This window comes from Notolabrus celidotus, chromosome 11, assembly GCF_009762535.1.
Source record: "Notolabrus celidotus isolate fNotCel1 chromosome 11, fNotCel1.pri, whole genome shotgun sequence".
In the NCBI taxonomy this organism is placed as follows: domain Eukaryota; kingdom Metazoa; phylum Chordata; class Actinopteri; order Labriformes; family Labridae; genus Notolabrus; species Notolabrus celidotus.
Genome location: NC_048282.1, coordinates 9265514 through 9289331, shown reverse-complemented (window position 1 = coordinate 9289331; position 23818 = coordinate 9265514). Strand labels below are relative to the sequence as shown.

Here is a 23818-nt window from a genome sequence, read left to right as displayed (position 1 = left end):
CCCTCAAGCTACACACAGACTGGTAAACAAAGAGTTAAAGATTGCACAACAGTGAGCATGCTTACACTGCAGTGTAAACAACGATTTGGCCATGAATTCTTTAGGCATTATTGTGCATTTTATTGCTTTTATACAACCAAAACATCTGTATAACCTCCCCTGAACGACAAAGGGACACTTGCAAGTCAGCAGTCGTCATTTCTAATGTGTAACTAATTAGCCATGACTGCTAATATGCTAGCTTGGATGACAGTGTACAGTGTGATGTCTGCTTCTCACGGATGACTGAACCAACGTCCCCTGTCTCTTCCCCTCAAGCTTCTCAGAGCAGAGGCGACCTCACGCATATACTCTTCCTCCTGCTATCAGACTCACAGCACACCGCCCATTTCATCTGTTCCTCCACCCACACACACCGTCTCGTCTCTATAGGCCAGCTGGGAGTACAGCAGGCGGGGCGGGGAGATTTGGGAGGGGGTGGGAGCAAGGCCATGCTTCACTTCTTGGAAAAACTGTGTGCTTTTACATCTATTGACTGGATTATTGTCTGGTTTATCATTGAGGAAATAACGGAGCCTTTCTAAGAACACGTTTTCTAAAAAATGTAAGGACACGTGCACCAATCAATGAGACTGTGACGCACGCTGAATCAAAATTTGCAGCCCGAAAGCTGATGAAGCTGTGGTGTAATCATGTTCTCATGCCATCGTAACAAGTGTAGACACTTGCTCTTACATCATCACTCTGCTACTAAACTCATCCTGACATTGACTATAAACTCACTGAGAGTATGCTCTTAGTGTTTGATTTTCATTCAAATGAGGAATGTTTGAGCCAAGCTGTGGATAAAGGTTCAACCCCGTTTTTTCATCCCCTACCTTCTTTACACTCCAGAGCCACTCGGGACTCCAGGTTGTCCATCTGGAGCTGCAGACGTTTCAGGGTGCGATCAGCGTCCCTGGACTTCCTCTTATAGGCAATCAGCACGGCGATGATGACCAGCAGAAGCAGGCCTCCACCCCCTCCAATGCCAATAATGGCAGGAAGCGTCAGCAGGCTGTCTGAGTAGATGTGAAGAGTGCCGGGGGAGTATTCAAACCCTCCAGCTCGGATCTGAAAAACACAGATAAGAGATTTTTAATGATAAAGGAACCCTCTGCTTTATTCAAACAGCTTAAAAGTATGACCTCTCCTTTCTGTGGGGCGCTGAGCAGCCACATTAGCAGGGCTGAAGGTTCAGCACATTGCTCAAAGGCTGTCCCTCTGCAGTCGTTAAGGGAGAGGAAATTGCTACTTTTATACTTTCCTGGACCAGAATCTCCTCAGCCGGTCGGGGGATTTGAACTATCGCCTTCAAGAGAGACATAAAATAACACCCCGGCAGCAGCCACTTCTCTGGCAGCAGATGGTTTGAGAATACACGAGGTGGTCTGAGGAGATCGAAAAGTTGGTGGTCTGATGAAAGAGAAGTTGGTTGACCCAATTTCTACCACAAGGATCATTAAAATTGTATCTGTTCTGTACTCACACTAAACAGGCCGATCTCTGACAGGCTCATACCAGGGAGGCTTACATCACCTCTTCTGCTGTGAACATTTCGTGTAGGAAAGGTTTTCAATTCTCTGCCTTGAGGGGAGCAGCTTCAGAGGGCTTTGGTAATGAAGATCTCACTTGCTCACTTGCTCAGTGCTTTGAATGATTTACCTTTTTGTGCAATGCCTGCAGATATTTAGGCTCAATATTTGGGGGTTTAAGATGGATTTTGTGAAGTTAATGCTCTCATTTATCAGTGTCAACTTTAACAAACTGATTTAGGTCAGAGTGAATGCTGTGTACGTGAACCAGGTTAAAGCATTCAGGGGAGGTAGACACACAAAACACTTGAGACACCCAGAGCGCACACGTATATACACACTATACACAGACTCACACAGAGTGTAAGCAATCAAACAAAGTAATCACTCACATTTAAATCTCTCCCCAAGGAGTCTGGTTAATTATGGGAAGTCAAACACATGTAATGTTTTTTTTTTTCTGACTAAATACATTTACATAAGCTCAGTGTGTCTCAGTGCTGGAATCCATCAAATCAAGCAACCCACAAGGGGGGTTGATAAGCGATTAAAATGAGGCGTGATTATACACTTTGAAGCTCTTGTAAGTGCACTTTCATGTTAACATTATCAAAGTCTGATTATAAAAAATAAAACAGAGAAGCTGTTATCATCAATATCAATGCAGTCAATACCTACAAATTAAATTTGCAATAGTTGAGGCAATTAGTTTGACTTGTATAAGATTAAGCAGCCAATTAGCTGTGTGGACATGACCAGGATGTAAAGGAGTTACTTTGCAAAGCAGACTGAGCTAAATTAACTAAGGCAGCCAACTTTAATATCAGTCTGGATTCATTAGGCTGCAGAAAGACAGTTATGTCATTAAAGCTAATAACTTCAAAAGTTTGCTAAAGCAGCTTTATAATTTATGCAGGATTCATGCACACATGCTGTAATATTAAAGCTGACAACATCTTCATTCTGGTGTCTTATATCTGATCATTTTGGTTTTACATCCCACAACATGAATGTTTTCTTTTATCAAATCTCTCCCTATACTGTATGTTTTCAGAGAGAAATCCAAACATAGAGGTCACTCTTACAAAATGGTTTTTTTTAGAACTACCAAAGTTGATTATGTCTGATTTTATGTAAGAAATGTTCATTTTATGCATTTATTAACTGTTACAGATAAAAATATTGCTTACATGCAGCAAAACTGTGGAACTCTCTGCCTCTGGACATTAAAGCGGTGAGCTCTCTGAGTGTTTCTAAAAGTAAACTTAAGACTTACCTTTTTAATCTAGCTTTTAACTTGGAGTAATTTCCTTTTAGCCCTGGACTGCATTATTACAAACATGACCATTGTTTTGGCATAATTTTTATCTATTTCATTTTTATTCTATATTCTTCTTTTATTTAGGTTTTAATATGTATATGGTATTTAGTTTAGTTTATTTATTTAATTGATTGGTTTTATTTTATTTTTATTTTTACGAATTTCATATCTCATTCCTCTATCTTGTTTTAGCCTTGTATCATTTTATCTATTGCTGTTGTTTTCTGTCTCTCTTCTTTTGTGAAGTACTTTAGGCTGCATGCTTGAATGCATGAGGGGTGCCATATAAATGAAAATGAGTTGAGTTACTCTGAAACAAAGACATTCAGCTCTGGTAGTAAAACAACCATGTGCAACTTTTGCATGAGTGGCTTTTACTGCTTGGATTCCTTAAGATATAAAAAAAATGTCCAAGGGCAATAATTGCAGGAAAATAAACATTGCAATTTTACTAAAATAAAAACTGTTAAGGGATAAAGTATTTATGGTTAATGCTATCAACCCAGATGGCATAAATTGTAGTGGGTGGAATTAAGTTTGTTAATTAACAAACAAAAACACAAAAAACATCTTGTAGGCTGCTCGGGGGAGCATGAAACAATGACGAACATGTAACGTCTTGCAGCCCGCACACAGATACTCTCGTGTCTAACTAATATCCAGAGTAAATGTATCAGTGCTGGTATGAAAGGACTGATAGCAAAAAGAGAAACAAACCATCTCAATGTTGAGTCTAAAATTTGGGGATTTTAAGGCCAAATTGTTTGAAGACATTTCAAATGTCCCAGAATGTGAGTGTATCGTTAATGATGATTGAATTTCATGTTTGATTCAGTTCTGGGTGGGTGTGTCCTGGTTTCACGTGGATTAGTCACACTTGGAGGGAACATCAGAAACTTACATTTTCATTGAGATAGGGACTTTCACTGAGTCTTTGAAACATGATTTTGAGGATGCGAAGAGAAATGGAGACCAGGCTTTGGTATGTTGCAACCACAGACTGTATAATAAATGAACGTAGTATCTGTGACGTCATCCATCTGCTCCTGAGCGCTGTTTTGAAGCCAATTGTCGGTGTGAGCCATATGCTGAACACAACCTAACTTCTGTCGAGCTAGTGTGAGGTAAAGAGGCAGGTTTTGAGCCTCTTCGCCAACAGCTACAGTGTTCCCGCCTGTCAGTCAAGTCAGTCATGTCCTTAAATGGGCAAAACTTGTAATCTTAATATCTTTTGAGCTGTCGTGTTATAAAAATATTCACCCCCCATCCAGTGTGTGCCGATAGAGAAATTAGCTATTCAGATAAAAGCCGTTTTTTGTACCAGGCTGTAAACATGTTTATTTCTGCTGCAAAGATCGCAGATTATAACGCTTCAGCATGGGCTTTATATCTTGAGACCAGAGGTTGCCGATTGGTTGCAACTTAAATGAGTCACCTAAATACAGCAAATAAGCTCTTTACAAACAAACCAAAAATAAGTATGTGGGGTTCCTAATGGATGTAAGATCCACCTTAAATTCAAAATGTATCATTAATGAATTGTCAAATTACCAGATAAGGTTTTATACTCTTCACACGACCAGCTGGTAATTATAATCTAATCTGAGGTCACTAGTGGGGAAACATATCCTCAGATGACACAGATGCTGCATAACTATAAGCAGTTTTAAGTTGAAGGCACATTTGTCTATTTTTGTTCTCCTGACGGACAGAAGGACTGATGGAGGAACTTAAAAAGCTGAAGGCCAAAACAACAAACAAGTTTCTTCGAAAACTCAAGGGAGACACACACAGCTGCCAACACACAGCTGAGCATCTGAAGTGACACACAAAGACACTGTGACACACACATGCTGCAGTTTGTCCTGCACATGCACGCAAAGACGCACGCAAAGACGCACACGAGCCAAGTCTGCATGGACACCCACTGGGGTCCCCCGTATGTAGGTCATTATGCACGAGGAGCATTCTTATGCAACAGATGTGTCCTGCTCTGCACGACACATACAAAGACAAATATGTGCACATTGGTGGGAGAATATATGAAAACAGGCCACAAATACAGTGCAGGTTTTCATACACACTCACAGTGCAGCAGAAGAGATGGGAACAGACAGCGCTATTTTTTTTCTTTGGCTATTGTCAGACGTAGGACTAACTCCACCACCCCCGCTAACACTTCACACTGCTCCAATATTCAACATGACATTTCGTTCAGAAAAAAAAGAAGCCAGAGCTCCACCTTGGAACTGGCTGGTTGCGTTGAGAGCTATCATACTGAATTACATGGATGCGCTGTCAGTTGCTTTCGAGGTATATTGGCTGTAGCTAGCGGGGAGTAAATGTCATAAAGATATAGTGGAATGACTGTGGAAGGACATTGATGACAAGTTTAAAAGGGGCAGGGGGTGGGGGTAGAGTTGAGTGGGTGCTCTGGCAGGATACTCAGACAACCATCCAAATATATTTAGAGCGAGTGCCGTGTCACCAGGCTGAGGTTTGACCTTCCTCAATACTGATGCTTCAGGAGCTGCGCGGTGATTTTGAAAGTCTGCTGCAGTCAGAGTGAATCAGGGACTTCAGTCTTTAGCCCGGTGACAGCTCAACACTCTGGACAAGGAAAGCTGAGAGGTTGCCTCAGGACGCACTTGTTTTTTTGGTCTCTCCTGCACTGCTTCTTCCTGCGTCATGATTTCAGAACATATGAAATACTGGAAATGGAAGTGACATGAACAGCGTTCTCACTGTGGGTTGTGGCTTGCAGCTTGTAATACTTATCAAAAAACAGTGGGTAAAATGTCATAATGATGTGGCAGAGACTTTTAAAACATGTAACTTTAGTTTGGATTTGCTGAGAGTTGGACAAAATTTGTACATCAGTAAGATTTAAACGGTGAAACGTTAAACGGGTGTTTGGATTAGAGCTTAGAGTCAAGCTTAATGTCTGCATATCAGCAGCATCCTGCAGAAACAATTCTATTCTTAAAACCACCTTTTATGTTTCTGCATATCTTCAGGACACATCCCTCTGCTCAAAGTGGCTTGTCATGGACATAAACTTCAGTGAGTATCTGTACTCACATGCTTTTCTTATCTCTTACTACATGTGTCACACTTATTCAGATATCTACCATGTGGAAACCTGTCCTCATTTCTTTATTTTCAGGGATATAACTTCATGAACTTTCCATGTAAGATGAGACAAAGTGGCAGGTTAACTCCAAAAAAGAAAGATATATTCCCCTTTTTAAACAAACTGTGCAGATATCACTACTTTTAAATCAGCTCGGTGAACGTGAGTGAGATGAAACAGTGACAGACACTGAGTCCCTGCTCAAGCAGGGGAGTGCCGGGGGCAATATAAACATGTAACAGAAGCATTTTGGTGCACTCTGTGTTTCAAATAGGGGAAAATAAATATGTAGGTTTAGGAGTCGAGTTTTCTCCTTTGGGTATTTAACACAGGATTCAAATAACAGCTTGATAGAGGCACAACCTGCAACCCCTAACACAGACAAATACAATGCATGTCACTTTAACAGGATTTTATAGAGCAATTTTTAGGTAATTATTCAGTGAATAATAATTATTATCAAAAATCTGTAACTTCTGAATCAGGTGTGTCACTTCAGAGAAACAAAGTAGCCCCCAGCTTTATTCACACATGATACAAAAGATGAAAATAGTGTAGATACTTGCACATGTGTCTGTTTACACGTGGCGTTGATGTAAATGAAAAACTGTCATCATAGCATACACTACCAGTCAAAAGTTTGGACACACCTTCTCATGCAAGGGTTTGTATTTTATTTATTGTTTTTAAACACTGTATATTAATACTGAAGACATCAAAACTATGAAAGAACATATATGGAATTATTTAATTAACAAAAAAGTGTTAAAGCAGAATATGTTTTATATTTTAGATTCTGTAAAGTAGCCCCCTTTTTCCTTCATGACAGCTTTGCACACTCTTGGTATTCTCTCAGTCTGCTTCATGAAGTGGTCTCCTGGAATGGTTTCTGATCAACATGAGCCTTGTTAAGAGTTCATTTGTAGAATGACTTTCCTTCTTAATGTGTTTGAGACCATCAGTTGTGTTGTTCAGAGGTAGGGTTAGTACACAATGGATAGCCCTATTTGACTACTGTTGTAATCCAGATTATGGCTAAAACATATTATTTCATAGTTTTGATGTCTTCAGTATTAATCTACAATGTCGAAAATAATCAAAATAAATAAAAACCATGAGAAGGGAGGAGGTGTGTCCAAACTTTTGACTGGTAGTGTAGGTCTCCACCATCATGTTGTAAAAACTACACTAGGGCTTTTGCAGAGCTTGACCCACCCTCCCACCTCCCTCATTTGACGAGGACTTCATGCTACGAGGGACATGTGTGAAAGAGAAACTTTGGACAATTTCAGGGGTAGAGTTCCTAAAATTTCTAGACAATGTGTGATCTTTATCACACTTTCTGGAATAGAGGGGCCTCCGGGAGGGCAATTCCACTTCCATGATGAGCACTACATTAAATGTTCTTCATTGAGCTGGCACCCTGTAGGACATGATAATACATTTTCTCCCCTGGAAGACTCTGTGCAGGGCTCTTTGTCAGGTTCCTCTTCAGAAAATGATCACATTTCCTGAACTGGAAGGGCAACTCGTCTTGTTTTGTCCACTGGTAAGTTACGAGGAAGAGCACATTTTCTCTACTACACGGTCAACATGAACAGCATGTAATGCATTTTCTCCACTGCAATAACACCATGGAAGGCTGCAAGGCACCCTCAGGGCAAATACATTAAGATTTCTACACTGGAAGTCCAAAGGCATGCACAGTATGTCCTTACGTCACTAAATGGGTACCTTATTTAGAACATTTTCTCAACCTGAAGACAAGTGAATATGACAAAAAACATGCCTCATTTGAAATGTTGAAAGTTTTAAGACACCTTGACTGTCTGACTTAAGATGACACCTTTCATTTTATCCCACAGAGGTTTCTTTTCTTCATTTAAGTCAATGAGCAAGCTGCTCCACTGAAATGAACCCACACTCATTCAGTATGACTGAGCCTGCAGTTAGTATCCTTCCCTTTTCTTTGACAGCATCCTCAGCATAGAACAGGCTATATATGACAAAGTACGAGTGATTAATGCTGTGTTAAGTGTGGATGCAGGGGGAGATGGCAATGACATTAGCTCTGATGAGCATTAGCATGGCTGCTGGTTTAGCCTGTGGATTTTTTAAAGGTTTGGTACATTATATTTCCTGTTAAATGTCTGGACCATCAAAGCAAAGTGGAGCTAATAAAAATAAATGAAATATGGAGGCGGCACTGAGGGACTTGCAGCGTCTCACATTCGAATACAGCAGCACCTGCAGCAAAGAACTGCTGACATCTGCACAGCTGCTGATGTGGATACACTTCAGTGGATGGAGAGAAACACGGTTTTTAATCTGCATACATGTCTGGAGGTTCACTGTGGTCATGCTGAGCCCATAATGTGAACAAGTGCATGATTTTCCTGAGTGTTAATGGATTTTACTGAACATTAACAGCACTTACAAAGTGCAAAGTCTGCAGATCTCTGCTCTGTATCATGAATGTAAAGTCCTGTATTTATCAGGGTTATGAATCCTGTGACGTAACTCAGCTTCCCCTGCCTTCTCTTTAGCACCAGGCCAGCTGAAGGCCAATAAGGAGCAACATGTTAGTTAAGTGTTACATATTTAACAGCAGCCTTGGTGAGGGGAAGTTCAATGGAGCGTATTATGCATCTGTCGGGGAAAGTGTTTATAAAAGACACAGGGGGTTATTCATAATTCACCAACAAGGTTAGAGTGACACTGTGGGCTGACACCATTGGGCTTTGTCATATTCATAAAGTTGACTTACTGGGTCAGGTAGTCAAGTAGAACAGATTGTAATTTTTGTCCTTTTATAAATTGCTTTTTGAATAAATTCTGCAAACTGACCCAGTTATTTAATGAAAAAGAAAGATAAGAAATTGAAAATTATATTTGGAAAGTAGTCTATCATGAAGGTCTGAGGCTTTGATATCGAGCGAGAGGGACACAAAGTGCCACATTGGAGTCAAAGCCAAAGTCATATAAGATCATTGAGAGAGAGGACAATGAGTCATGATCTGACCGTGACTTTGTGCTGTCCGGTGAGGTTCGGCCATTCACACAGCAGCTGGCTCTCAGACAGGGTGAGGACGCAGGGAGTTTCTCCAATCAGCACCGTGTAGTTGAGGCGGCTGTTTCCTGGAGCTGCTGGGATCAGGTTACGACCCTGAACACAAACACAGAGAGAGAACACGGTGTGAATGAGGCAGACAGACTGTTGTTTGTTCGACTTGATCAAATTAAAGGAAAGATTGTTTTTAAATCTTTCAATGAAGCACACAGTAAATTAGATTCCCTACAACGCTCCGTCTTCCTACGCTTTCCTGTAAATAATTGGACTGACAATAAAATGGTTCATTTAGATGTTAACAAATCCGACTGAATACAGCTCACAATTATGAAGTTGCAATGAAGAATAAAACCAATGCTATTTCATAAACAGCTGGGCACTTCAAACTCTCGAGATGATTTGTCCTAATTATAACAATGAAAGTTATGCATAGTGCACTTATCAAGCCAAAAGTGCCTCGCAGCAAGAAAACTAAATAGCAAACTGAAAATCCAACTAAAGGGCATGATGCAAAAGTTAAAATATAAAACCAGGGATTAAAAAAACATGATGTTTGGGAAACCAGTTGAGAACCATTGGTTTAAATTCTGGTCAAAACAAGCTGTGGGCAAGAAGGGTTCATACATCCATACATAAGATAGATGAATAGGATGTTTTTTGCATGATTCTGCTTTAACTGATTTTAGACGAAAATCCTGTTAGCTAAAGATTAATTGCTGTAAACTTAAGTTGTACTGATTTCTTAAAAAAGGCACACTGATGAGTGACATCTTTTTCGTGGGGTATTTTACATTGTTGGGATGAGAACCAAATGACAAAAACTACAATAAATTACATCAAATAAGCTCTGGTGGTCAATTTGTATGACAGAGTTTGAAGGGTTACCCTAAAAAAAGCTTATTCACTCATTTATATGCATCAGTTGAAAGTTTGTAGAAGCAGGATTGCAGATTTTATTGTACGGTTCATTTGATTGTGGTTTGATGTACAAGTTTACATTTTTAAGCTATCAGATACTTCAATTTCTGCTATGTTATATCGAATTTATCCCGAAAAATTCAAAAACTGGATTATAGAAATAAAACAAGAAGGAGAAGAAAAGAAGAAAAGGTGTGAGAGGAAGGCAGAAAAGGTGGCACAGCTCGGAAGCTGAAAAAACTTGTTTAAGAGGCGTGTAAATTCTACATTTGCCAATTTTAGTCGCACTTTTTCATTTCGACATCAAGTCTACTTGTTTCGGTTTGACACACACTTTGTCTGTGATGGAAGAGGGACTGGTTGCAGTAAGTGGTGTGACAAGAGGAGCCTATCTTAACAGCCAGAAAACATGAAGAAACAGGGGGAAATATGAATACAAAGAAAACAAGACAGAAAGGAAACGTGGCAGGAAAACACCAGGAGAGATTGCGTGAAGAGTGGGGAGAGCAGAGAAAAAGATTGTGAGAGGTAGGAAAAGATGAAAGGGATGTACTCTAAAGTGAGAAAGAGAAAGGAAAGGAGCAGGAAACAGAGCTGTGAGCAAGCGAGATGGAAAAAAGGAAAGCAGAGCGAGAGAGGAGATAGCTGCCGCGTCTCCTGCTGGCTTAGCAGTGGGACGCAGAGACAGACTCCGTTTTCCAATCCCATCGTCTCTGCAGGCCGCCACCCAGCCTCGCTCTGCAACCCTGTAAACATGCATCCCATTCCATCTTATAAACACACACACACACCGAACACACACACAGACACCCAGCTTCCTAGCCACACATACAGAGTTCAAACCACACATGCACTCAAGTCGAAGCCACACATGGAGCTGTTGCCACACATAGACTCTACAGGCAAGAAGCATCATGCAGGGACAAGTTCTCCAAAACACACACAGGAAAGCGCTCACACAACACAGAGACCAGATAAATGTTTTTCTCCTGCTAACACACCTCAGTAAGAACACACCCGACACTTCAGATGAGAAATTAATTGCATGGCAAGGCAGTGCATGCATCTCTAAGAAATGCAAACCCCCACATCCCCTCCTCTGCCAAATTGCATTTTTGTCCGTCTCATCAGCGCTTCTAATGGATCGGCAGCTACAACCAACAAGCCAAGCAGGAGATTTGACTGAGAGGCTCTTTGCTAATAAATGATCATTTAAGAAAAAACACGGTGATGGTTACGATGGTATCTTCTCTCTGTAGATATGAACCAGCCAAGGCACATTCTGGTAGTAGTAGTAGTAGTAGTAGTAGTATAATTATTATTATTAGTAGTATAATTATTAGTATTAGTATCATTCCATTAGATTTACCCTGTGACTAAAGTGCTTCACTTTACACGTCACACACAAGCAGCAACGTCCAAGGCGGCAATGCAAACACCAAAACTGCAATACCTGAAATGGCCACTTGAGGCTGGCAACACAACTGAGTCAAGCCCTATACACTTCCATATAAAAACACCAAGAAAACATGTCTACAGCTAGTTTTAGTCTCCAATTATCAAATATCTTCTTAAACATAAATGATAATTTAGAGTTATGGATAGTAAAAGTGATTGGTTGTTGCTGTTAGCTGCTTGCAACTTGTTTTCTAAACTAACCTGAGCCTCTGACGTATCACCTCGTTTTGCAGACTTGATATATTTTGCAGAAATGTTCATATCAGCAATTAATACAGCTTGCTTCACCTCTTTTCATGCTACCAGATACTCAAAAAGAGGTTTGAACAATTGCAGTCAGTGAAACTAGAATACTTTCTTACTATTTTAGCTTTAATAGCAGGACGTGGCATAATCGGGCTAGCTATATCTGGATTTTTAGCTTGTTCAATGTTCAGTTTTTAGGTGGCAGCTTGAGCAGGAGACAGGATTGTTGTTTACTTCCCCTGCAGACAGGTAGGTGGTCTTAGTGACACCACAAGTAGGATACAACTCTGAAGGAAGTACTGTTGGTAACTAGTTAAATAGTCTGTTAATGAATTAGTCTGTGGCATGACTTTGATAGCAGCATCTGCTGGTTCTTCTCCGTCCTACCACTCTGGCCTGGTGATGTCACAGTGGCCGAGTCCTCCTCTTACCTACAGTCTACGTGTAAAACTCAGGGTTTAGTTGTTGGGAATTTGGATTTCTACCTCCTTAACTAACTTTAGACACTGATTCTCTGTACATTGGTAAAAGCAGTGCACAACAGCCCCTCTTAATCCTCTGAAAAAACTCCTCGACTTAACATGAAGGTGAGCTTATGAGATAACACTTGGACACATCCACACAGCTCAGAAATTGCCAATTAATTTCATAAACTTAACTGTTAATGAAATGAAAACCAATATAATCCACGCCTCCTGGACTGAGGGACCGTGTGCTTCCACGCTGACCCTCACAGCGCCAGAAATTAATTACACAAATTGAAAGGATTGTTATTTAAGAGGGCCAGTGGCAGCAGAGGAGGACGGCAGTCAAAAGAAGTTTCTGTAGTTACTGAAGGACAGAAATTGGCCTTGGATGAGTTTGACGTTTGCTTTCAGCTTTCAATTATGAATTTGTGATATTTTCTCCACCTTGAGCGAGACCTTGTAAACACATTTCTGAGCCCTTTTCATTCCTGTGCATAAAAAGGTGGCAGTGAGTGTGTTTTTGTGCGTCAGCATAAGGGAGCTTTTCTCAAATATATACGAGATAGGTTCAATAAGTTTGAGACTCTCGTTGTCGACCTGCTGGAGAAAAACCTTGGGATAAAATCTGTCAATCTGAATTCAAGTAAAACATTCAGTATGTGCGTACAAGAATTGTGCAATTTAACATTTTTCTCATCTAGCTACTTAGCATCAATACCCAGTGGGGATGAGTAATAGTTTGAAAAAAGCACAAACATCCATTTACATCAGCTCTACCATCCTATAGAGCTCTGTGCAATAAAAGAACAGCCTCCAGTTCTTTGCTGCAAATTAACCCTGAATGGCTGCTTCAGAATTTTACCAAGTGAATCACATTTCTATCAGTTTACTTGAAGAGTGCAGTTTGTTCCTTTATTATTTAGTCCAGTGTGACACCAAACTCTCACACCAGCCTTCATTATCTTCATATTATTTTAATGCACCCTCTCTTTCGGAGGGGTGTCTCAGCCTTACAAGCTTAAATGTTTCCCTGTTTATCCTACTGTTTTCAACTGACTCACCTAACGAGACGATTGGCATCTGGATCTGCGAAAAATAAACTGGGGTTACGTTTTCTGCTCCTTGGCTTACAGCTCTGAGGCCCCAGAGAGTATCAGGGAAACACTGATTATTCCTGTAAACTCTCTTTAAGCAGTGTTTCACCCATTTTTATCCCAAAGTCTGAACATTTTGGAGTAAGGGGATCATTACCAGTGATTCAGCTCATAAAGGGAACCCTGAAGGAACGTTTTGAGACTCAGTTTACAGAGTTTAAAACCTGCCATGTTGTTGCTGTCTTTGGTGATACAAGTATTCAATGAAACTCCAAAACTTTAAGTCCTTTGAGTTGAGTGATGGTTTTAATCTTGGACTTCAAGGGGGAAGTGCAGGTAAAAAGAATGAGACAATTTGAGAGGTAAGTTAGAAATCTTCACATGGAGGATTTTGTGCTACTGCAAAAAGGCCTCTTCACTGAGGAATAGTTATTCAGGTTGGCATCATTTTTGACATAATGGCTCCATGGAGATTGGAGAATCATTCTCCACACATGGTAAAGTGTCATATAAATCAGGCAAATACTAACCACTGACGTCCTGATATTTGAAAAATAAAAATAAACCAAAAATATTAAAAGATGACTAATGGGATCAAAATAGACTTGCTTACTTACCTCTCAACACGCCACAAAAAACAAGGGAATTTAAAATCACTGGAAATCTGGATCATTTTTCAACACCAAGTAAATGTGATGATTTTCTATGTGGGTGTCAATAGCCTTATTCCCAAAGCACAGCATTTCAAATGGGAGTGCACTCAAGTCTCTTTATCTTCACAGCAGAGTTTTAGAACAAGTCCCTGACAAGCCAGAGAGTGTTTACAAAGCTCCCGACATTAGACATTGTCAGGTAAAAGCTCCACTAAGTCTGCTGTTTGATAAAGTAAAAAGAGGAGACAGGAGGAGAGCAGGCACGTAGAAACAACACTTCTGTCTCTCTCACCTTGAGGATGAGCGGCGACGTGGGTTTGAGCTCCAGTACTCCTGAGGGACTCAGCGGTTCAAACACAGGGTCAGGGTAGTAGCTGAATGTCTCGTTGACCACCACCAGGGCGTTCACGTTGTCCATGTAGAATCCGATCTCATCTGGGCCGGTGCCGGTCTCTGCAAATCCGAGCTCTGAATCTGCCACCGATGGAGCCAGGCACACCATGACTGAGTTGTTGTAGACCGTACAGTTCTGATAATGAGAGAGAGAACGCAAAAATGAGAAGTGTTTGAGTCAAAGGAAGAACAATACACAGTTTTCTACTTTTTTAAAGCTGCTGTGATTCACTTGTGTTGATCGTGGAGCCCCCTGTGTGTTAAGATACATCTTAGAGCTCTGCTAATCTTGTCCTTTTCCTTGTTTTTTAATTATTATTATTTTTGATCAAAAGTAAGTACAGTGACTAAAAAGCAGCACACAAAAACTTAAATTAAGGGATTCATACACAAACACAAAAAATGAAAAGTAGATATATAATTAAATATAAATACATATAAATAAATAAACAAATTAATTAATTAACTAGAATAAAATAAAATAACCCCCTCAGCCAAGGTGGTATTACGTGATTTTCTGCCTTCTTAAATTATTCAAATGTTTGGAATTATCAGTCTTTGTTGTTTCTGTAGGCCATAAAGAGGCATCATTATTAATATCAAGCTGTTTCACAAGCAGTAAAAAACTCCTCACAGGAGCGTGAAACAAACGTGGACACAAATCGTTTTAAGACAATCTAATTTTATTTACCTTTTAATGATAATATACAAATTAAAAAAACAGTGTCTTTTTAAATCACTGATATTATTCTGCAGGCAATCATTTTCTTTTAAAACCGAAGCGGTTGGGCATAATAACCAATCCTTGATGTAAGTCAATGCCCTGTGAAATTGCAATGCAATTACACCTATTGCTAATGTAAATTGGTTGCAAATTTATGACCAGATGTTAATACTGGGCAGTGTGTTGTGTGCCTTTGTTTGTATCTCATAATATTTTACATCATTGCTCTAGAGAATACATGAATGCATGATTTTGTGGCCATGTTTGCTTTGATTTGTAAGATGACCCAGAGGACTGTACTGTTTAGACTATTTCACAACAAATGTGTTTTACAGCGCAATCATGAATTTTTACATTCTGGAGAGCAGCTTTTGAATAACTGCTTTACTGGTTTCAGTTTGAGCACAGGGAATGAAAATAGCTCTCACTTTAGCCCAAGATCCACAGGATGCGTCGCGTTACGTTACGGCTGCGCCACGCACGTCGCAGCAAATAGGTTCCCATTCAAGTCAATGCTCTAGAGTCCACGGGGCGCGCTGCGGCGCGTCTCAGCTCCGTCTCTGGAGCGTTCCGCCGCGCAGCTCTGCCAGAGATACGCGGGGAGTCTATTTTCGCCGCTCCCCGCGCCCAGCACGCGTCAATCGACACAGAAATGATCGAACTATCCCGGAAGTCAGGCACTAGGATCGTATGCAACATCCGCTCACTTTCAAAATAAACACCATGTGCAAACACAAGATCGTGAATTTCACCACTTCTTCAACATTACGTCATAACCTGTGGCATTGGGCCAGACGTCAGTCTCAAAAGATATCCAACACCATGGACGAGGAAAAGTTTATACTGTGTTGTTCTCGCGCGTTTTGGAGTTCTCGAGGGATCTTGAGTTTCCTGCTCCGGAGTGCGCGCCGCTCCAAACACGCATCCTATGGACCAGGGCGAAAGCCCCGGGACGGAGCAGAGCCGTGTCGCAGCCGTAACGCGGCGCACACGCATCCTGTGGATTCCCCGAGTTTATCCCAACCTCCTGTGTGAACTTTTTTTTAACAAAATGTAACATGTACATTTAAAGGTGTTTAGTTCTCCTCGTGCTTCACATTCTTCAAATTATGGTCACTTCTGGCTACAAAATCCAGAAATCTAAATATTCACACCCCAATCTGCATCCATGTCACCTGAATATTAAATAAACAGTCAAGATGCTTCTTGTTGCTCTCTGATTTATCTTCCAACAAAACTTTTGAATGAAAAGTTGTCTGTGTGGCCTGGAGGGTTAGAAAAACTCTAAAGTTTGCTTAAAAAGCTATATTCGGTTGGGAATTTAGTACTTGTGTCAATGGTTGGAAACTTTGAAAGACTTCAGTGGTCCTTAAAGAGCAAAGAGGCAGCCGCTTTCATAGAGGCCTGTGTGGGATGTGTCATGTGGGCTGTTTGCCTCACAAAACCAGAGCTTCATCTGCAGGTTGAAGAGCCTCATCCTTTTTTAAAGTTGAGTTCTTAACCCTGACAAGTGAAGAGCCTCATCTGACGCTGACAATCAGCAGAATGTGCTTTGAACAAAATCTATAGAATTGATAAAAACATTAAACCCTTCAAAGGAACTTCAAGTTTGGCATGTGAGTGTTCCTTCAGTCTTTGTTATTTGTTTCCCTTTCTCTTTCTCACACACGCTGTCTTTCATGTTGTCTCTTTCTGTGACACAAACACACGTGTGATGCGTTGACATTTGAAAAGCTACGTGGCCTGAGGTAGCGTCATATGTCTGAAGCTGTAGCTGTACAGAGAGGAGATGTGAGCGACACACAGAGACAGACTGTCAGACACCTTCAGCTGCACTGTAGAAGCGGCTGTGTGCAGATATGTTTGTGTGTGCAGAGTGGTGTATCTGAACAGATCTCTCAGTGATTGTATGTACTGTATGTCTGCATAAATCAGAAGAATGTTTAGTGTGCCCTATTATCTGAGTGTGTTTGTCAATTTATATAGCCATTGTGTGTCTCTGCGCTGGCTGCCTGTGAATGTAAAGAGGTTGTTTAGTTTGTGTGCTTGTGCTGTTTATGTCAATGCAGTGTGTGTGTGTGTGCTTTTTTGCGTGCGTGTGTGTGTTATCCACATCAGTACTCACATGAAAGGATTCTGCCTGCCCGTACTTGGCCCTGATCTTTGGCTCTCTGATGGTTGCGAGGTTGGTCCCGCTCACTGTCAGCAGAGTTCCACCACTGTAGAGGGATAGAAGATGTGAGCAGAGGAGAAGATGTAGAGTCCTTGTCCTGAATAAACTAATCCCTGCCTGATTGAGTGCTACCTCTGATTGGTAGTGACCAAATGTACCAGTGCATTACTCCATGTTCAATATCAGAGGTTGTGAGTTAAATGTTCCCTAAGTTAAGCTAGCAAAAAGCAATTTTTGATCTTTCCCAAAGCTACACATCAGCAGGACGCAAAAGACTGAAATAAGAATGTGATGTATTTCAGGCAAAGGATTGTTTAGACTTATATCGAAAAGTCAACTTTTATTTTGAAGGTCATTTTGTCATGTTGCTAGTCCTTTTCCAGAGAGTCAACCGACCGACCAACTTGGGACTTTTATGACCAAAACTGATACTAACTTCAGATGGAAAACATATAGATTACAATTATTGTTATATATGCATATGTTTTTAAGCTGGAATGAAAATAGATATATTTCTACATGGATAGTGCTCAAAATTGTGCATAAGCTTGACTTCCAAAGGTACACAAAAGCTTTTCTACAACATTTATCAGTAGCAGCAAACAAACACGAGGTCAAGCCGCACTCTTCTGGAAAAAGTAAGGACTAAACACATTCCTAAATCATCCCAAGCATTTCTTCCTGCAAAATATGTTTTGTAAATTAATGTTATTAATGTAATTAAATATCATCACATGTCAGAAAACGTAGACATCAATCACAGCGTATCTATGATGGCCACTCATATCAGTCACAACACAGTATTTCGCAGCTTAAAAATCAACAACTCATTACACTAAAAGCAAAGCTTAAGTGAGAACGTTTTCACCACATTTTTTCTCAGAGGTATTTCATTTAATTTGAAACTTTGGTAAAAATGAAAAATCAAGGGTAGAATTAACACTGGCGTTTTGCATATGCAGAGTAATCAACTAAATAAAAGAGGGAAGTTCAGCACTCACTGTGTGTAGTTTGTCATTGAAACTCCTTGAAAAGAAAATGCTTGAAAACTTTGAGATGAGAGAAAAAGAGCCCTCAACACCCGTTTGGGCTTAGAGATAAACCTTTATACGAGAGTTTACAGAGAAACAAAGGAGCAAATTGGGACATAAGAGAGCAAAAAGTAAGAGCTATGAAAGAGTAAGATGCAGGAGGGAAAATGACAGGAAAGGGGAAAGATCCACAGAGATGCTCCACACACGTTAATCACATTTCTGTCCAGAGTAAATATGTGTTTGCCTTGAGTCTGTGAAGGTCACTGGACTGAATCCAGTAAACGCTGATGCCAGAACTTGGCTGGAGCCTCTATAGCTTCATTTTGTTGATGAGTCGAGACAGACTCAGCCCCTCTGGGAGTAGAAATGTCGATTTGGTTGCATCAACTCTTGAAGGATGTCATTCTTTCCTCCATGAATCACTCGGTGAATATTGTAGGACCGGAGATGGTTCTCTGATTCCACCGAGTGTTTTTTGAAGAAAGTTTTGACAGGAAACATTTGAAGTAGACTTCATGTTTGTCTAACTCAAAATGATTGGTAGACTTGTCTTGTAATGACTCTATACTGTGCAGGAGTGCTAGTGCTAAGAATACTGACACTGGAGTTCACATAACACAGAACATAAAGGAGGACTCTTGCCTCCTGTAAAGACAACGGGTTAGCCTGCTCTTTTCACTGCAGCACTTCAATCGGATTTATGAGGTTTTCATGAAAGACTTCATACCGTCTTGATAACTACCTTGGTTTACAGTCACAGTTCCAACCTCTGAGTATTCTGCTCTGTTTCCAACCTTTCACTGCTGCCGAGGCTTTCTTTGCCTCTGAGAAATAAACTTCTATAAGATTCCCCATTGTGCATCTTTCTGCAGGTTTCTCACTGCCTGGAGGGGAATATACTGTAGACTCGCACACTGCTGTCAGAAGTAAGAGGCTTGTAAAAGTCATAAACAATGTGCACTTTTCTCAGTGTGCATTGGACACCAAAGCATTTTTGAAAAACATGCAGTGGGCATTCAGTGGGTACTTTGGGCCTCGCTAAGGTCTGCAGTTCAAATGCTCAAGGCCAGAGCCTGCAGGTATGATATCTCACTAAAAAAGGATGTCATATCTCAGCGGATGTCTGGCAGGTTGGATCTCGAGTGTGATGCACCAAGTTCTCTGCTAAAAAAACTCTGAGCCTGACTGCTGACTCACTATCTACACCTTAAGGACATGCGTTTTCAAGATTACCTTCCTGGTATGGTTGGGTTCTTCAGGAGTATCAACTCTCTGCAGGGCAACGCTGCCAAAGTAGGGCACTGTGACTTCAATTAACAACCTAAATCTCTACTTTGTAGACTGAGTTTCACTACTGCTTTGAAATATCATATTAATAATCTTGAGGTATAATTTGGAATATCTCAACAACGGGTATCTTGGTGACCAATCATCTCTGCAGTTTTGAGGAACAACCAAAGTAGCTACAAGAGCTGGTCCTATATACTGATGATGCCTTTCCAATTCATTGGCTTTGAGTAATCAAGAAAACCATGTGGAGGGATATACTTGTCATATAAAGTATCTCTGACAAACATAAGGGTATTTCCTCCACTTTGACATTGTGCAGGTGAAGGTGGTAGAGAAAATCTACCAAACAGCCAGAGCTTCTGAAGTATGGGGAGTGGCAATGCAGCTTCATCAGAGATGGTTATTGCTCCCTGCAAGATCAGGTAACTGATCCAGGCCACACCTCCATAGCCAGTTACAATGCTTTTAAAGGTCGACACATCATCTGAGAATCACGCTGAAGCATTATGCCATTCACTGTAGCATTAAGCAAGCCTTTGTCCCCGGTTAAGCTACCACAGAAGGACAAATGTGCACATTTCATCTGGTAGGTTAACAGAACTGCCTGAATTGATTTCTTTAAAATGCTGTCGTCCTCCCATTGAAGACATTTATGACACACTTACATCAAGAACTACGAGCACCATCAGAGATGATATGGACGTATTAAGAAGAGACGGAGCCTGATGTTAGAGTCTGACTGGTTATTACTGGACATGTATCTCTCACTGTAATGCAGGGACACTTACAATAACAATAAGAAGAGTGAGGGATTGATAAAAGTAGACGTACTATCTTTGCTATTGTTGGTCGACTACATGATTCAAGTCTGGCTAATCTCCTCTGAAAGTTTCTGAGAGGAACAGGTTCTTACATCTTCATTTTTTTGGATACCAGCATCGCGAGTGTGATATGAATGGCAGCACAAGGGTCATGAAGACTTTAGTATTTTCACAGCTAACCTCTCTGTAGCAGCATTTCACTGTTTGCGCTCCTTTTCTGTTCACATACACACTTTATGACAATCTATTCTTGTCATTTTTACCACAGCGCTGTTATCTTCAAGAGCCAAATTCAGCTCAAGCGACTGGAAGTGACACACTTCAAATTCACAATGGCTGAAAGCCATAAAACTCTGCCATGATTGGGTAAAATTAATTTTGTACAAATAAAGCATCGGCTGTTGAGCAGAGTCTAATTAAAGTGGAGATGTTTGGGTTGTTATATTCTGAAATATCCATCTCTGAACGTTATTCTTTATTCTCCTAAATCCTCTCTGAATGCAGAGTAGTTAAATGATGTATGAGGTACTCCTGCATTCTTTATCTATGCATAAAGTTCAGACTAATGCAAATATGTATCAAGGAGAATTATGTATCAATAATAGAAATCATCTAAAGCCCTGACTGTCAAACTCAGAACAAGGATCAATATTTACTGGCACTTTGAACTGTTTTGTTTTAGGCAAGGCTTAAATTTTGTTTGCTTTGATTCTAGCATGGATGATAATCAAAGGAGCAACACAGCAAAATGTACTAGTTTTTAATAAGATTTACAATCTTTTGCCAGAAAGGAGTCATGGAGCTATGATCAGTCTGCACTTCTTATAACACCACCTGTCCTCTGCCTCCTCCTCCTCCTCCTCTTCCTGCTGCTGCTCCACCTCCTCAGCTTGATGTATATTTGTGCTGAGTCCCTCTGTCCCTGTTGCTCGTCTCTTTGTCTAAGTGAGTCTCTTTAGCTCAGGTTCATGCTTCAGGGAAGAGACAACAAGACAATCAGGATAAACTCTCAGGGATAGCTGGGGAAATCCAACCTCTGCTGTTTGTGTTTCTCTCTGTCTGATCTCGCTTCATCTCCTGCCATCTCTGCCCTCTCTTTATCTTTCACCACTCTCTGTTTGCCTTTTTCACCCTGTTTTTGCTCTAAATTTTCCTTCCCTGACTGTCAGATTTTTTTTGCAACATTGTGTGGTACCTCAGGGAATGCTTAAAAGCTTCCCTTCAAGTTTTAACAGAGCAAAGAGGAACGATTAGCCAGACAGTGCAGAATTCAAACACAAATATCAAGTAATGGCTGACATCACTTAAGCAGCATCGACAACAGCAAAAATGTGGCAAAGCCGTGTCACCAGGTGGATTCACTTCTCGTCACAGAGCACAGACTGCAAGAAGGTGATGTAGCCAAATGATTCTTAAAGCCAATGCAAAAGTGCCTTAACCCTACTTTTTAAATTTGATTAGCATTGGCCTACATGAGGCGTCTGCTTGGTTTGCAAAAGAAGTCTCATTCTTTGGAAATGAACCAGAAAATGACCCTACTTCCTAGCTGATTAATTACTACAGTCCATATAATCCAGCATGTTTATTGTCTTAGAAGTTAAGGTTTCAATTTGGGTAATTTTACATAAAGCAGGAAACGACTACCTTGTAATTGACGAGTGCTAGCACTGCATGGTAGCACTGACTGGTCTTGAGACACCTGGTGGCGCTTACTAATGTTCTTCCCTCCTGTCTGGAACCTCACTGTTGTTTTACTCTCAGGTGTATGACCCTTTGGATAAAAGTGTCTACTAAATGAAATCGCCCCTTTATAAGTTGAGTCAGTACCATTACAAAGTGCTAATTAAGGTGTAGATGTGGCAATGCATATACATGATCTCATCCAAAATTGCTGGTATGGGCAGAAAAACTCAAGAAGTGGCCGCTGAAATGCCTGAAGCAAGGTTTTAAAAAAAGTAGTCCACAAATCACTGCATGAAATCAAAGAGGCTACGTCCACTTGCAGTTGATTGGGAGCAAAAGGAAACTACCATAGCCAAATGATACCCGTGCTGCACCCTCATGTTTTTTAACACACTTTTAAGGTATAAATATTTCATTAAAAAAAGGAGAAAGTAATGAGATATAAGTCGATGTTTTTTACATGAGCAGTTTTAGCAAAATTTTAAATTTTGTAAGCTGATGTACTTGCTTAATTTACCTGCTTATTACAGTTAGCAAGCAGCTAGCATGAAGAGCGTCTTGCCCTCTTTAACAACATTTTAATAAGTTCACATTTGTAAAATCATCATTAAAAAAGTACAGTAAGATGAAATCAGGCAGAAACTGGGAGTTTTTTTGTGTCTGACTAGCATGACAATTGTTAGCGCTCCTTTTTACATGGGATTACGACCGCCACTGCAAAAGGAGGCCACGTGTGTAACTATGCTTCACCGCTCTTGGATAAATTCAATAATTAAATATCTCTTAAGATATGGTGTAGCTGCTTGCTTGCTACTTGAAAACTTATATTTACACTTCTATGTCCAACCAGTTCTAATAGTTACCACTGAGCAGCTGCACTGTATTTGTAGTGCCTTGCTTAAGGGCACCTTGGCACCACTTGATGAAGGAGTGGCAGGCTCATATCCATCTGCTTAATCTACCTCGCCAGTTTGAGAGAATATTTGAAAATTTAGGTTCAAAATTGCTTTTCTAACCTCTGCTGCTGCCCAAATTTCTTTCCTCAGTGTCCCAGATGAGCTCTTGTCATTGATTTATTTTTAAAGTGCTCTGCCGTCTTCCTAAATGGAATATCATCAGCCAAGCACAATGATAATGCACTCTCTGTCTTTTCTCTATCTCACTGTCTTTTATCCACCCTTGCTATCATCACCTGAGCACAATAGCTATCATCACCTGAGCACAATAATAATACTCTGCAGGTGGGCATGTACTGCACAGATGTAGACAGTGTGCAACCAGAATGATATCAGATTGCAGTGGTTTGTTATACCTGAGCCAACATGTGATTCTGTGAGAGAGGACACTTGCTAAATTAAAGCTTCCACTAGCTGGAAGCAATACACACACTCACAGTTTGGTCTCTGTTTGTGCGGTGTGTGTTGTTCTCTGGTTTTCTCAGCCAGATGGAGCGGAGATCTGGGGCCAAACATCAGGGACTCTGGGAATCAGTGGGGTGTGAGTATGTGTGTGTGTGTGCATGTGTGTGCATGTGTGTGCATGTGTGTGCGCGTGTGTGTGTGTGTGTGTGTGTGTGTGTGTGTGTGAGTGTGTGTGTGTGTGTTTGTGTGTGTGTGTGTGGTGTGTGTGTGTGTGTGCGTGTGTGCATGCATGCTTCTTTTTATATGTGGGATGGTCACCCCCTGGGTGAGCTTCCTGAAGTAGAACTCAACAAAACAACACCATCACAGTGGGTGTGCAGGGCAGTGATTGGGCCTCAGCTGCTT

The 23818-nt window shown here is 40.7% G+C and overlaps 1 protein-coding gene across 1 annotated transcript in view; it reads right to left on the bottom strand.

The window, feature by feature from the left end:
- Positions 1-23818, bottom strand: part of LOC117821529 (plexin-A1-like) — a 281657-nt gene that overhangs the window by 39531 nt on the left and 218308 nt on the right. Inside the window, exons 17-20 of the mRNA XM_034695886.1 lie at positions 17177-17270; positions 14227-14463; positions 9051-9194; positions 879-1113 (exon numbers count right to left, since the gene is read on the bottom strand). Of these exons, the coding sequence (XP_034551777.1) occupies positions 879-1113; positions 9051-9194; positions 14227-14463; positions 17177-17270 (710 nt within the window). The remainder of the gene's footprint in view (positions 1-878; positions 1114-9050; positions 9195-14226; positions 14464-17176; positions 17271-23818) is intronic.